The sequence below is a fragment of the Arvicola amphibius genome, chromosome 6 (assembly GCF_903992535.2).
Source record: "Arvicola amphibius chromosome 6, mArvAmp1.2, whole genome shotgun sequence".
NCBI classification, from domain to species: Eukaryota; Metazoa; Chordata; class Mammalia; order Rodentia; family Cricetidae; genus Arvicola; species Arvicola amphibius.
In genome coordinates, this window is record NC_052052.2 from 10916145 (window position 1) to 10930083 (window position 13939).

Genomic DNA, 13939 nt, shown 5'->3' on the forward strand with positions numbered 1-13939 from the left:
ACAAGCCAGCAACCCCAGTACTGGAGGGTGGAGGCAGGCGGATACTAGGAGTTTGCTGAGCAGCCAGCCTAGCCTAAATGGAGAATTTCAAGTTCAGTGAGAGGATCTGTTTTAAAAAAAAATCCTGGCACTCAGGAAGCAGAAGCAGATGGGTCTGTGTGAGTTCAAGACTAACCTGGTCTGTAACAGTGAGTTTCAGGCCACCCAGGGCTATATAGTAAGACCCTATCTCAAACAAAACAAAACAAGTATTAAGGGAGGACCGATAGAAGAGGACACCCAAAGTCCCGCTCGGGCCTCTGCAACACGCATGCGTGAACAGAGCACACACACACACACACACACACACATGCACACATGCACACACGCGCGCACACACACACACAGGGGCACATCTACCGCACACACTAGATAATTAATGAGTAAATATACTTCCCACCCATCCCAACAAAGCCTTCCTCTGGCACATTATCCTTTGCTCGGCACTGGATCCATCCAGTTCACATCTGGCCCTTCTCCTAAGCAAGTATGTTCTCTGTGTTGTGAAAATCTTCCCCCAAGACGCTGTGTCACACACTGAGTAGACATGTCTCATCTTGTCCCTCTAAGAGGCAGCTGTGGGCCTAGAGACCCACACAGCTCACCCCAGGCCATATAGCCAGCCACAGCCTGGTCGAAGGCATTCGCAATCTCAGCACACTTGGTGATTGGAGCATGACAAGTCCTTCATTGTCCTGTGCCTTCGGGATGCCCAGCAGCCTCTCTGTTCTCTATCCCCAGCTGCCAGTAGTACCTGAACCCAAGCCATGACAACCAAAATCATCTGCAGGCATCATCAAGTGTCCCCGGTGGTTAATCCAGCCCACTGGAGAACCACTGGCCTGCAATGCTGTGTGCTCCCTAGGGAGGTTTAATATTTCCTTTTGAAAATGCAACTCCAAGCCGGGCGGTGGTGGCGCACGCCTTTAATCCCAGCACTCGGGAGGCAGAGGCAGGCGGATCTCTGTGAGTTCGAGACCAGCCTGGTCTACAAGAGCTAGTTCTAGGACAGGCTCCAAAGCCGCAGAGAAACCCTGTCTCGAAAAAACCAAAAAAAAAAAAAAAAAAAAAAAAAAAAGAAAATGCAACTCCAAGATCAAGCAGTAGTATTCTTCCTCCCCTAAGATACAGCACAGTCTCTTGAAAGCAAATAGAATCTACATCTCTGTTGGTGTTGGGGTTTGGAGATTGGGGGGCATTGGTGAAACAGTCTTGTGTAGCCCAGACTGGCCTCAAGTATGCTACATAGTCATGGATGATCTCAACTCCTGATCAACCTGCCTCCACCTTCCCAGTGCTGGGATTCCAGGTGTGTGCTGGCATACTCAGCCCAAACCAGACTTCCATACCTATCTTTGGTGTGTTTCTCAGTGTACTTCCATGATGATAGGTGGAAGGAAATGGAAAAAGAAATATTTGGATTCCAGCCCTTTATTCCACTGAACTTTGGGAAAATCTCCACCTTGCACACACTCCTTCCGTTTCTCCGACTGATAAGCCCACTCATAAAAACGAAGCTTAGCCGGGGCCAGACCTACAGACATCCACGGAAGCACCATGATCAGGACCTTGCTGCTCTCTGCATTGGTGGCTGGAGGTAACTTCTGTCTGGTGAAACTGGGACTAGACACTCTCACCTTGCCTTGAGCAGCTGTCCCCTCTCCGGTCGGTCCCTCAGTTATAGGAAGCTTGGATCAGGGTGTGATGACACACTCCTATAACCCCAGCCATCGGGAGGCTGAGACAAGAGGATCACAAATTTAAGGCCCGCTTCAGTTACCTGACAAATTCAAAGACAAGCTGGGAACTGGCACGAAGCACTGACTCGCGGACCTATTAGATCATCCCAAAGCAAGGGTTTCCCGCTGGGATTTGGGTATGTCCACACATACAATCCCCAACTGGTACAATCCTCTCTCTTCACAGCTCTCAGCTGCGGGTATCCCGCTTATGAGGTTCAGCAACATGTGAGCAGAGTAGTTGGAGGTGAAGAGGCCACACCCAACAGCTGGCCCTGGCAGGTGAGTCAAACACACCAGTGGGTCTGATATTCAGGCAAACATGAGGATTGGCAGAAACATCGAGGGCAACCTGGGCAATTTCACCAATACAATATGTTCCTGCAGCGTCGGCCAGTTTAGAGGTTGAGAGAAAGGTAACTTCTCCAGAAGACTTCAAAGAGGAGCGGCCAGAGGCCCACTGCTCTGAGACACACATTTGCAATGCCTGCTGATCTAAAGTTAGATGCTCGCTGGCTCATGGGGTTACCCTGTGAGGCAGTAGACACCTCTTCTATGCAAATATTCTTTGTTTGAAGGGACCAGTCAGGGCTGTTTATGCAAATTAACTCTTAATTACACTGTTAGCAATGAAAATAACTGTTTTTCTTACACTGATAGAATCATAGTGCTGTCAAAGCTGAAATTTGGCACAGGCACAAATGACTAGATCTTTCATAGGACATGTGTGACCTTTATAATGGTTTTTTTTTAAATCTCTTACCTGGCATAATTTGGACTTAGTTGAAAAGTTGGCTGTAGAAGAGAACTTTTGTTGCTGCTGATTGTTCCAAGACAGGATCATAGGCCTGTAAGACCTGACTTAGAAAACCATACCCAACACCAAACACATGTTTTTATATGTATTGTTTTTGTGAGTCTGGGTTTCTCTGTGTAGCTCTGCCTGTCCTGGAACTCACTCTGTAGACCAGGCTGTCCTTCAACAGAGATCCACCTGCCTCTGCCTCCCAAATGCTGGGATTAAAGGCACGTGACACCATTGTCCAAGCTATTTTACATTTTTAAAAAGATTTATTTATTTATTTTATGTATGAGTGCTCGAACTGCATGTACACCTTTATGCCAGAAGCAGGCATCAGATCCCACTAGAGATGGTTGGGAGCCACCATGTGGTTGCTGGGAATTGAACTCAGGTCCTCGGAAGAGCAGTCTGTGCTCTTAACCATTGTACCATCTCTCCAGCCCTGTTCTACGTTTTTTTAAATGTCAGAAGCACGTTTGTTTTAAAATAGCTTTCCTGGGGAGCTAGAGAGGAGGCTCAGCAGTGAAGAGTACTTGCAACTCTTTCAGAGGACCCCACTTCAGTTCCCAGCACCCACGTAGCAGCTCACAACAATCTAGAACTCCAGTTCCAGGGCATCCAGTGCCCTCTTCTGGCCTCAAAGGGCACTAGACAAAGCCCATGGTGCATATACATACATGAAAGCAAACACTCATACACATAAAATAAAAACCAGTGAGCATTATCTTTTAAAAAAATATTTATTTATTAAGTACACAGTGTTCTGCCTGCATGCATACCTGCAGGCCAGAAGAGGACACCAGATCTCATTACAGATGGCTGTGAGCCACCATGTGGTTGCTGGGAATTGAACTCAGGACCTCTGGCAGAGCAACCAGTGCTCTTAATCTCTGAGCCATCTCTCCAGCCCCAAGCATTATCTTTTTATATTCAACTGTTTATTTATTTATTATCTATTTAGATAGGGTCTTACCCTGTAGCTCTGGCTATCTTGGAACTCACAATGTAGACCAAATCGACCTCAAACTCAGAGATCAACCTGAGCGCTGGGATTAAAGGCATGCACCACCATTCCCATCCTAAGCGCTGTTTGTATGTGTGGAATAGGTAAGCTCTTTCCGTAGGTCATATTAGAAACAGTTAACGGTCCTGCTGGCATTGCTGCACACAGCTGCCTTTGCTCACATGTAAAATGGGCATGATAAGCAGTAAATGGTGCCCTGGGGGGTCACAGGAGTGATGAGAAGTGACTCTTGTGCTCGCTCAGAAAGATGCATGACACACGGCAACGGCCACAGTATTTAAATACTGTTCTATTGGAATTATTAGTGATGTTGAGTGCCCTGTCCAAGTGGTCCCTATTTTCCTGATAAAGGAACTGGGACTCTGAGTGGTCACATAACAGTCCAAAGCCACCCTGTTAATTTGGGAAGAGTCAAGATTCAAATCTGATTCAGAGGTTGAGTATGTAGTTCAGTTGGCGTTTGCAGGAAGTTCTGGTTAGATCTGCATCGCCACATAAAACTTCGGGTGTGGCGGTGCATGAACGTAATCCTAGTATTTGGAAGGTGAAGGCAGGAAGAGAAGGCGCTCAGGGTCACCTCCGGTTATATAAAGAATTTGAGACCACCTTGGGATATATAAGATCTCAAGCATTTTTTTTTTAATCAACTGATTTTTTTGGTCCCCTCCATGCTATAGGAAGCTATTTCTTTTTTCCTTCCTTCCTTTCTTTTCTTTCAGTTTTTTGGTTTTGCTTGTTTGATTTTTGAGACAGCGTTTCTCTGTAGCTTTGGAGCCTGTCCTAGAACTCACTCTGTAGACCAGGTTGACTTCAAACTCATAGAGATCCGTCTGCCCCTGCCTCCCTAGTGCTGGGATTAAAGGCGTGCGCCACCACTGACCAGCAGGAAGCTATTTCTTTACTTCACGATAAACAAAAGCAATGGCTCACTCCTGGCTTTTCTGACCATGGGAAAAAAGTTTCTATCCACAGGGAGGTTTTGTGTATTTTAAATTGGAGCGGAATCCTTTTGAGTATCTTTCTTCATTTTATTTATTTTTTTAGTTATACTTTGTTTTTATGTGCATTTGTGTTTTGCCCCAATGTATGTCTGAGTGAGGGTCCCTGGAACTGAAGTTACAGAGAGCTGTGAGCTGCCACGTGGATGCTGGGAATTGAACCAGAACCTCTGGAAGAGCAGTCAGTGCTCTTTTTTTTTTGGTTTTTTTTTTTTGTTTTGTTTTGTTTTTTTTTTTTGTTTCGAGACAGGGTTTCTCTCAGTCAGTGCTCTTAACGGCTCCATCTCTCCGGCCCCTCATTTTGTTTCTTTTATTGCATTTATTTGCCGGGTAGGGACTCATGTATGTCACGACACTCATGGATGTCAGAGGACAACCTGCAGAAGTCGGTCCTCTCCTTTGGTGCGGGTCTGCATGGGACTGAGCTCCAGCTGTCAGGGCTACTCCCTGAGCTCTCTCCCATCCCTCGTGTGTCTAGCTCAACCATTGTCGGGTTTGGGGCAGTAGCGGGAATTTAACTCAAGGTTCTGCTTACTGATTTCTCCTCATGGCTTGCTCATGCTGCTTTATTGCACAACCCAGGACCAGCTGGCCTGAGGTGGCACCTGCCATGGTGGGTGGGGCCCTAAGTATCCATCAGGAAAATGCCCGTATCAATTTCTCTATAGGAAATCTGATGGAGGCACTTTCTCAGTCAAGGTTCCCTCCTCTTCCCAGATGGCGCTAGCTTGTGTCAACTTGATATAATACTTGCCAGGACAGCACGCGTGTGCATGTGTGCACTGTTCTGGATGGTGTTGTCATAGAAACTTCATGGAGAAGGTGGCATCAAGCAGAGACCAGTAGGAAGTGGAGAAAGTTATGCTAACAGATTGCAAATACAAAAGCCCCGAGATTACATATCCACCTCCATGTCCTATTTAGCGATTTTTTAAAATTTATTTTGTTTATCATGGATTTGAGTTCATTTTTGTTGCTGTTTTGAGACAAGGTTTCAAGTAATCCAGGTTGTCCTGGAACTTAGTACAGAGCCAAGATTGTCCTTGATCCTTCTCCCCACACATCCCCAGAGCTGAGATTATAGGGATGAATAACCATAGTTTTGTGCTATTTTTTTTCTATAAAGCATTAAAATGCTTTTATAGTAACTAGGTTTTATAGTAACTAGCCCCAGTGTTCAGGAGGTGGAGGCAGGAGGAATAGGGGCTCTGGGTCATTCTTGGCTATGTCCCAATAGACCCTGTCTGTTGGGGAGGAAAATGTTTTATCTCGATGGTTTGGGTCTGGGGATTGACCCTTAAGCACGGGTCTGAGGGAAGTGCCCTGCCCACCTTGCCTTCCTCCAGTGCCCTCCCACCCATGCGCCTGTGCTTCCCCCCAGGTCTCCCTGCAGTACCAGTCCTTGGGGAAGTGGTACCACACCTGTGGAGGCACCCTGGTGGCCAACAACTGGGTTCTAACAGCTGCCCACTGCATCAGGTAACTGACCACTTTGCCCTGCTCACCCTACCATCAGGTGATACTCAGCCCCAGAGCAAGGATCCCCAAGGAGCCTGGAGAACCACCGCTAGCCTGGCTGAGGCACAGGCACAAATCTATGACTCAGTGTTGTTGAGTTCCTCTGTCCATACGTGACACACACTGAGTGTGTTAGGCTGGGAGGATGTAGAAGAGGAAAAAGACCAGCAACTCCCTTCTCGGGAATACCAGTGATGGTTCTGAACAGGGGACTGTTTTCTTCACGGCGCTCTGCGCTGGGGACACTCGTGGGGTGTCCTTGTTCACAGAGGCTAGGAAAAAGTGGTCACTGACCTGTCTTGTCCCTCTGCCCCTCACAGCTCTTCCAAGACCTACCGTGTGGTGCTGGGCCGACACAGCCTCTCCACCGTGGAATCCGGCTCAGTGACTGTTCAGGTCTCCAAGCTTGTGGTCCATGAGAAGTGGAACGCCAACAACGTTGCCAACGGGTATGTTCTATCTCGCCTGGCGTCCTCAGGGGTGGAGTTGGTAGTCGCACCGAGAGGGGTCAACCCACCCGTCCTCTGCCCCTTTTGTATGGAAGGGAAGGAGCTCTCTCCTCCTAGAGACGGAGCCACCCCCGTAGCTGCTGGGGCCCATGTAGGAATGGAGGAGTTACCAAAGGAAGGAGAAGCAAAGACTTGTGGGAGAGTCTGCTACCCTGCCTGCTGGGGGAGGGGAGGCGCAGGCAGCCTGGGATGGTACAAGGGAAAATGACAATGGTTGCAAACAGGCAAGCAGGAATAGCCAACACCCTTGTTCTACCTTTTTTCTGACCCAGGTACGACATTGCCCTGATCAAACTGGCCAGCCCAGTGACCCTGACTAGCAAGATCCAGACGGCTTGCCTCCCAGCTGCTGGCACCATTCTTGCCAATAACTACCCCTGCTACGTCACAGGCTGGGGCAGGCTGCAGAGTAAGTGAAAGCAAGCAGGTACCTCCAAGGCCTGGCAGGGAAAGGGGGTGGTGTCACCTCTGTCACTGGGGTGTTTGACTGCCTTGGAGGGGCAGGCTAGCAGAGACTGGAAAAAACACCTGGTTCAAATCCCAGCTCTCCCACTATTAGCTATGTGATTCAGGCATGTTACTAAGCCTTTCTGGTGGCTTCCTCATCTGTAAAATGGGCAGAGAACAGCAGGAGGAGGGAGGGAAGGTAGAGTAACAGCTGTACATGATTAATGAGGTGCAGAGCAGGTGACAGAATAAAGTCCAGAGAAACAGTCAAGACACGGTAGCCCCTGTGCGTGAGCTGTCCCTGTCACTATGGCGAGGCGAGAGGTGTACAGGTCACACTGTGTATTTTGTGTGGCCCCATAGCTCAGAATAACACTGTCTCTGCAACCTCGGGCTTCTAGAGATCCATGAAGTCCCCACAGGTCTCAGCAGAGCCTCTTCTCACTGGCTAAAGCTGAGCCAGGTTTTTTGTTTTTGTTTTTTTTTTTTGTTTTGTTTTGTTTTTGTTTTTGTTTTTTTTTTTTGGTTTTTCGAGACAGGGTTTCTCTGTGGCTTTGGAGCCTGTCCTGGAACTAGCTCTTGTAGACCAGGCTGGCCTTGAACTCAGAGAGATCCGCCTGCCTCTACCTCCCGAGTGCTGGGATTAAAGGCGTGCGCCACCACCGCCCGGCTTCTGAGCCAGGTTTGATTGGTTAGTGTTCTGCTCACTGGCGATTGGTTCAGGAATGAGCACCTGACTCAAGCTAAGCCAATAGGAACGGGACTAGGAAGACTTTCCCAGACATTAGCGGCGGCCATTTTCTCCTCCGCAGAGAGGACTGAGGCCCGTCTACCAAGCAAGGGAACTAAGGAGAGGCAGGGAAGTAGCTCAGGCTTCTTGGCTGTAAAGTGGAAAGTGTGGTGAAGATCAAAGATGTGTGTGAAATGCTCTGGATCCCGGAAAGTGATAACCAAGGGTCAATTGCGTGCTGATTAGAGCAGGCTTGGGCTAGAACCTTAAGTCCCGTGGCTTCCATATCCTGTCTGTCAAACAGGAGTAAATGCTGCCGTGAGGACAGCCTGTTTGGAGAGCCTGGTAAACTGCAGTTGAAGGAGGGCTGGGGAACAGCTCAGCTAGTAAAGCGCTTGCCTTGCAAACATGGGACCTGAGTTCCAGCCTCAGAAGCCAGTTAAGAAGCCAGGTGTGGTTGTGTGTACTTATAATGCCAGCTCTGGGAATGTAGAAACAGGCAGATCTCTGGGGTTCCCCATTGGGTGAGCCCTAAGCTAATGATAGACCCCAACTCAAAAGAGGGATGGCCCTAAAGTGGCAGTTCTCAACCTGTGGGTCACAGCCCTTTTCAGGGAGGGTCACATAGCAGATATCATGCATATCATATTTACATTACGATTCATAACAGTAGCAAAATTACAGTTATGAGTTAGCAATGAAAATAATGCTATGGTTGGGGGTCACTACATGAGGAACTGTATTAAAGGGTCACAGCTTTAGGAAGGATGAGAACCACAGCACTAGAGGAAGAGTGAAAGAGAGGGAGAGAATGAAAATGAACTTTATCCTGGCCAACTGTGGCAGTGATATGGGGCCATGAGGAAAATTACCTTCACTACAGAATTTTCTTTTCCCAGCTAAAAGGCTCCAGATGGCTCCCTGTCTTAGTTAAGAGAAACGGAACCCAAGTGCAGACACACGACTAGGTGTCAGAAACATCCCAGAACAAGGAGTCTGAAGCCTGTAAGAACCATAAGCTCGCCAGGTGGTGGTGGCGCACGCCTTTAATCCCAGTGCTCGTGAGGTAGAGACAGGCGGATCTCTGTGAGTTTGAGGCCAGTCTGGTCTACAAGAGCTAGTTCCAGGACAGGCTCCAAAACTACAGAGAAACCCTGTCTTGAAAAACAAAAACAAAACAAAACATAAGCTCTCCTTCAGAGAGTCTTTCTGTCTTTTCTGCCTCGTCCTTCTCCACAGCCCACAGCTCTCTGGCTTTCGTCTCCTTAAGCCACAACCTCAGAGGAAGAAGCCCATTGGCTTTAGCTCGAGTCAGGTGCTGACCCCTGAACCAATCACCAATAGCCAGCATACAAGCCAATTGAGGGCACAGTGCAAACTAACATGGCTGCCTCCATTGCAACCTTGTGAGTGGGAGAAAGTGGCATGGACCAGAAAGAATGGGGCGAACAGAAATCTAGGCGGTGATGCTTACCCACCCACCCCACCCCTGTACCGTATGTACAGCTGGCAAGCTCCAGGGACACTCCTGCCTCCGTCCCCACCCCCACGTTCACACTTGACTCTGTCCGTGAGCACTGGAGATCCGAACTCAGGCCCTCAGGCTTTCATGGCGAGCACTTAACTGACAACCCCACTGCCTTCTTTTTACTCGGAGTCTCTGCCCACTCTCACCTTCTCTCTGGTCTCATTCAGCCAACGGGGCCACTCCTGACGTCCTGCAGCAGGGCCGCCTGCTGGTTGTGGACTACGCCACCTGCTCCAAGTCTACCTGGTGGGGAAGCACCGTAAAGCAAAGCATGGTGTGCGCTGGCGGTGATGGTGTGACCTCCAGCTGCAATGTGAGTATCCACCACCAGGTGTCCCAGTCTACAACCAAACATGGCCGGGATGTGGCAGTGGTGGTGGGTGGGGGGTGAGGGTGGGTGAAAGGTTGGGGGTATCCTAGGATCCATCTTCTCCCTCCTTCCTAGGCAGGAGCCTTGGAAACGGTTCTGGACCATTTCAGAACCTGACCTTTGTTCTCAGTCCCCAGAAAAGATGGTTTAAGCTCCATCACCCTGTAGCGTCCTCTTTGCCTAACGGCTAGGAAGTCTTTAGTGTTTCCTTGGATCTCATCCAGGTCTCGTTACTATCATCCCATTGTAATGGCCCAAGTCTTCTTAAAGACTGTGGCACGAACCAAAGGTCTTGTTACAGGCAGATTCTTCTGAGGGGGAAGGGGTCCTCACACCCACAGTCAGTGCCTGGCCTGCACAGACCCCTCACTCCATGGTCTCCTTCGGGCAAGTCTGAGCCTCTAACACTCAGTCGCCTTCTCCAGTGAAGCTGAGAAACTCAGTCTGGCCTCACAGGCTTGAAAAGACAAGAGGCACAGAAAATGCCTAAGTACAGCTTGGGGCACGTACCTATCATCCCAGTGCAAGGGAGGGTGAGGCAGGGGGATTGCTGCACCTTTGAGCTCAGCCTGGACTACATGGAAAGAACCTGTCTGGGAGGAAAAATGCGAGGCAAGCTGGAATGATAATCCACACCTGTAATGCCAGCATTTTGGGGCCAAAGCAGGAGAGCCAGTTGTGAGGCTGATCCCCAAATAAAGCTATGCCAGCTCCCGTAGATAAGGTACCACAACCTGGGACCTTATGGCTGGCCTCAGAGGATGGTGATCAACACGAATATACTAAGAACCAGGTCCCCTTGGGCATCCTCTTCCTCCATTCACACCGGACTCTGGCTTCCTAGGGGGACTCCGGCGGACCGCTGAACTGCCAGGCATCTAACGGCAAGTGGCAGGTGCACGGCATCGTGAGCTTCGGCTCCTCTCTGGGCTGCAACTACCCCCGCAAGCCATCCGTCTTCACCAGGGTCTCCAACTTCAACGACTGGATCAACACGGTAAGCACCACCAGCCCCAAGCCCGCAGTCTGCCATGAGGCCTGTGGGGCTTCCCAGGATCAGCATGTGTTATCTCATTTCTTCTTATGGGTATACAGGTCCAGCCTTCACCCTCCAATGCAGTCAGTGGTCATATATATTTACAAAGTCCACACCCAAAGGTTTGAGACCCCTACAGCCTTAGTTGTCAGCACTTAGTTCCCCTGAAGAGTGCTCCCCCATCCCCACAAGATGACCAACTTTGTCTGCCCCCAGACAAAGGACTATTCAGTCCTATGTTGGGTCACTCCCAGGCAAATGGGACCGAGTCCTTTCCTGGAAGCCAAATTTCCTTTTTACTATAACAAGCACAAATTATTAAAAGAATAGTAGGGAGGATGTAGGCAGTACAGTGCATGCCTTTCGAGTACCAAGACCTGAGTTCAATACCCAGAATCCCTGTAAAAAGCCAAGCATGGTATGGTAGTCCATGCTTGTAATCCCAGTGCTGGGGAGGCAGAGATGGGAGGATCCCTGAGACAAGCTGGCCAGCCAGAGCAGCTGAGGATACAGGCAGCAGTTGGGGGGGAGCAGCCAGAACAGTGGGAAACTGGCATGCTCAAAGGATGGAGGGAGAGGGAGTCTGGGAAGGGATGCTAGTGAGGGAGAGGTTCTGCCCACAGGGTGTATTTTAATTCACTCCTCTGTAGCCTCCCCCTTGGTTTGTTTTTCTGTAAAATGGGATTTGAACTAAACGGACTTCTCAGCAGGAACAGCAAGGATGGTGGCACTTGTGACAGAGCCCATAAAGTAGGGAAGTTGTCATTGTCTCATTACCTCCAGTTCAATCTGCAGGGAACCTCAAATTGAACTGGATTGTTAGAAAACCAGATATGAACTGGCAGCCATGCACATGGGGAAAGGGTGCTGATCCAAGCCAGGCTGAGGCTGCTTCCAGGTTTGCCCACTTGTCCTTGCCAGCTTCTGTGCACTGGTTCTGGTCGGCCCACACTAGACCTAGCCCCAGAGCATCCGAAAAAGATTGTTAGAGCTCAGGACTGATGGCCTGAATTCAAAGCCCAGGACCCACATGGTAGGAGAGAACAGACTCCCACCGAGTTGTATTTCAACTTCCATACTTGTGCTGTGGTACACACACACACACAAAGACACACACAAATACATGCTTCTTTTTTAAGTTAAGTTAGAGAAAAAAAACCAGAAAATCAGGAGGGTTTTTTTCCATTTCGGTTTGTTTTGATTGTGAACTGGGAAGAGAGCCATGTCTAAGTTTTGGCAGAGGGAAATCTAAACTCAGTTTAGAGCATTTCAAAGGAGCCTCAATGACTGGGCAGAAAGATGCTTATGGGCTGTGTCTTGGGCAGATCCTGGGATCTTTTGTGATCCCAGCTGCTGCATCAGTCACTATGCAGCTGAGCCTGGCAGCACCTTTGGGAGCTAAAGCGTGACTTGTTGTCCGAGCACCTGCTGTTCCCAGCCACAGCCACAGACAGGCAGAGCAGGGCAGATGGCTGCGGGTGGGGGTGGGGGCAATCAGGAAGATCCAAAAGGGGAAACAAACCTTGCTGGGCACCTGGGCAGAGCCCTTGCATTCTCAGGAGAGCAATCACTGTTGGGAGATGGGGATTGGGGATCAGCAGGAGTAGGGAGCTGAGGAGTCAGCTGTCCCTGGAGGAGCAATGGGAGCCTCACAGGGTCCCAGCCCAGGGCCGCACTGTGTGTGTGCATGCAGCCTTGAGTTTCAAACAGCTGCAACCCTGAGGATGCCTGGGAGCACCTGTCTAGACAGCCTTAGGTGATGAGCCAAGGCCAGCAAGCGGCCAACAAAAGGCACAAATGAGATCAGGCAGCCCAAGGCATTCACCCTCTCAGCAGCTGTCCATTGGGAAATGTCAGCCTAGGATGCTTCAGCAATCACAGCTTTATTGTTCTGTCCTGAAAGGAACACATTTCTTTATTTAAAATATTGTTTATAAAAAGAATATAGGAGTTATTAGTAAGCAGTGAAGATCTCACTTTAACCTGTGTTCCCATTCTACAGAGGGAATCACTGTGAATTACATGCCATGTGCTCTTGTGGGTTTTGTGTGCATATAAGACAAAAATATAAAACAAAACAAAAAACCCTGTATTGCCAGACATAATCAAAATATTTAGCCTGGAATGGTGGCAAACACCTTTAATGCCTACATCTACAAAGTGAGTTCCAGGACAACATAAAGAAACCCTGTCTTGAAGAAAAAGCAAAACCAAACAAACAAACAAGGGATGTTTCATCTGTGTTCCGTTTTAATGCCTGCACTGCTGCAGTGAGCAGCCTTGGACAAGCCTTGTACTCTGCGCTGAGGGCCTGGGCTATAGTAACCAGCAGCTCCACTGAGTTACAGAGCCTGTATGTTAGAATGTACAGGAAATCCCAGCACAGGGGGAGGCGAGAGGGTCAGAAATTCACGGGCATCCCTGGCTACAAAGCAACTGTGAAGCCATCGTGGGCTATGAGAAACCCCATCTCAAAAAAAAAAAGCCCCAAGGGCTAATTGTGCAGCTCCATGGTAGCGCAGGTGTGAGACCCCAAATTCCATCCCAGCACCAAAACCAGACACACCCAAAAAAGTATTTGATCCGCTAATTGGTCTTGGAAACAAATTAGCACGGTGTAGTGGTGCACACCTTTAATCCCAGCATTGGGGAGGCAGAGAGAGGCAGGCAGCTCTGTGAGTTCAAGGCCACTCTGGTCTACAGAATGACTTCCACAACAGCCAGAACTACATAGTGAGACCATCTCAGAAAAACAAAGAAACAAATTGTACCCAAAGCCACACCAATCTGTACATTTGTCACACACTCATTAGAGACTCGTGGCCTCTGGTCCTGAGGCCCCAGCAGGACTCCAGGCGAAGATCCCTCTTTACAGGTTGGGAAAGCCATCCCTGAGAGTCACTGAACTCGATGCTCAGCCATCAGGTTAACCTCATCTTCTCCTGTGTGTCCTGCAGGTGATTGAAAAGAACTAAGGGAAGATGGCTCTGATGCTGTGTCTTGGAAATGCACACACGGAAAGCAGTAATAAAGTGACTCTATGAATCACATCCTGGTATGCTCTGTCTTATTAACCAGATGTCCCAGCCTCAGGGCCTGGAAAACAAAGCCATGGAGGAGCGTGGTACGATGGGGCACGCTATAATCCAGTGCTCAGGAGGCATCAGGATGGGCTACACAGTCAGAACCATCTGAGCTC

The 13939-nt window shown here is 49.1% G+C and overlaps 1 protein-coding gene across 1 annotated transcript; it reads left to right on the forward strand.

Annotated features, from left to right (window-relative positions):
* Window positions 1-1596: 1596 nt before the first annotated feature.
* On the forward strand, window positions 1597-13790 carry LOC119817620 (chymotrypsin-like elastase family member 2A). The gene is made up of 8 exons (XM_038334946.1): window positions 1597-1636; window positions 1966-2060; window positions 5984-6081; window positions 6441-6569; window positions 6902-7038; window positions 9502-9647; window positions 10549-10701; window positions 13698-13790. The coding sequence occupies exons 1-8, from the start codon at window positions 1597-1599 to the stop codon at window positions 13713-13715; spliced, it is 816 nt and encodes a 271-aa protein (XP_038190874.1). The 3' UTR covers window positions 13716-13790.
* The last annotated feature ends 149 nt before the right edge of the window (window positions 13791-13939 follow it).